Source organism: Aureobasidium pullulans (genome assembly GCF_000721785.1).
Source record: "Aureobasidium pullulans EXF-150 unplaced genomic scaffold scaffold_169, whole genome shotgun sequence".
Lineage (NCBI taxonomy): Eukaryota > Fungi > Ascomycota > Dothideomycetes > Dothideales > Saccotheciaceae > Aureobasidium > Aureobasidium pullulans.
Window position 1 is genome coordinate 1 of NW_021941189.1, and position 1,236 is coordinate 1,236.

At 44.3% G+C, this 1,236-nt stretch overlaps 1 protein-coding gene across 1 annotated transcript; it reads right to left on the reverse strand.

Moving 5' to 3' along the window:
- Window positions 1-787: 787 nt before the first annotated feature.
- On the reverse strand, window positions 788-961 carry M438DRAFT_340876 (uncharacterized protein; the record flags this gene model as incomplete). The annotated part of the gene is made up of 1 exon (XM_029904359.1): window positions 788-961. A coding segment is annotated over one exon (174 nt), but the record flags the coding sequence as incomplete, so codon positions are not given.
- Window positions 962-1,236: the final 275 nt, after the last annotated feature.

Below are 1,236 nucleotides of genomic sequence, written 5' to 3' on the forward strand. Positions count from 1 at the left end.
AGGTAGAGGAAATCGTAGACTATTAAGGTACTAGTAATAAGAAAGCCTTCTTAGTTAAATAGATAGGCTAGCTAGTAGAGTATAACTTATAGGTACTAGCGAGCAATATAGCGAATGCTATAGACGTATAAGACGTATACGAAGCGTAGGCGTAACCTAAGCGAAGGGGTCGGCCTTAGAAATCTACTTAAATATAGGGCATAGAACATTAGTTAATAAAAGCAAAAGTTAAATTAGGCATAGCTAGGCGTTATACCTACTAGTAGTAAGGGTATCTCTAGGTGCCCGTAGGCTAAACTAATAGGGCCTATAGGCTAAACATACGAAGGGCGGCCGGCCTAGGTAGCGCTACCCTAACTATTAGTAGCTTAACTACTAGTAGCGGCAATAGCAACGGCGCTAGTAGTACTATTAGGGCTAGGGGCGTCGCTACCCTTGCTATCTAAGGAGGACTTACTATCGTTACGACAGTAAGCTATAGCGTTAGCGGCGTCTAGAAGGTCGTTCTCCGAGTTCTAGTAGTACTCGTCGATGTTAGAGATAGAGGAGTTAGATAAGTTACTATCCTTACTATCCTTATTGTCGTTACTATCGTTAGGAGCGGCGGCGACCGTAGGCTAGAAGCTAGCGAAGTATATAGTAATCGCCTCGAGGGCGCTAGTAGAGCGTATAGCAATAGTATTAGCCTTAGTAGCGGTATAGTAGGACTTAGTAGCCTCCTATAAATAAATAAGGTTAGATACGGTCGCGCGATATATAAGCGGAATATATAGATAAAGTAATATACCTAAGCGAGGTACTTAAGGGTAGCGCGCTTACGTACCTCCTCGTAGAAGGTAGCGATAGCTAGTAGCGAGCGCTTAACCTTATCGGCGTCCTTATAAAGGCGGACGTTACTAACGTAGGAGTTAGGGTCGTACTTAGCGGCGTCGAGGTAGTAAAGGAAGCGGGCGCGCTCGTAGGCTACGTATACCTTAAGCTAGTAGAACTTAAGCGTAGTAGCGGCGTTAACCCTATAGCTAGCGCGAACGGCAATAAAGGCGTCTAAGACGTAGTAGTAGCGAACGAGGTAGTTAAAGGCCTTAGCTAAGTAGTCGTCTAGAGGTATATAGGCGTACTTAGTAGTAGCGTAGTAGAGGTACTTTATTAGGGGCCTACGTAGAAGGAGTAGTCGTCTATATAGCAGTTAGTAGTAGACGCGTATAGGAAGCGTAGGCTAAAATAAACCTCTCTTAT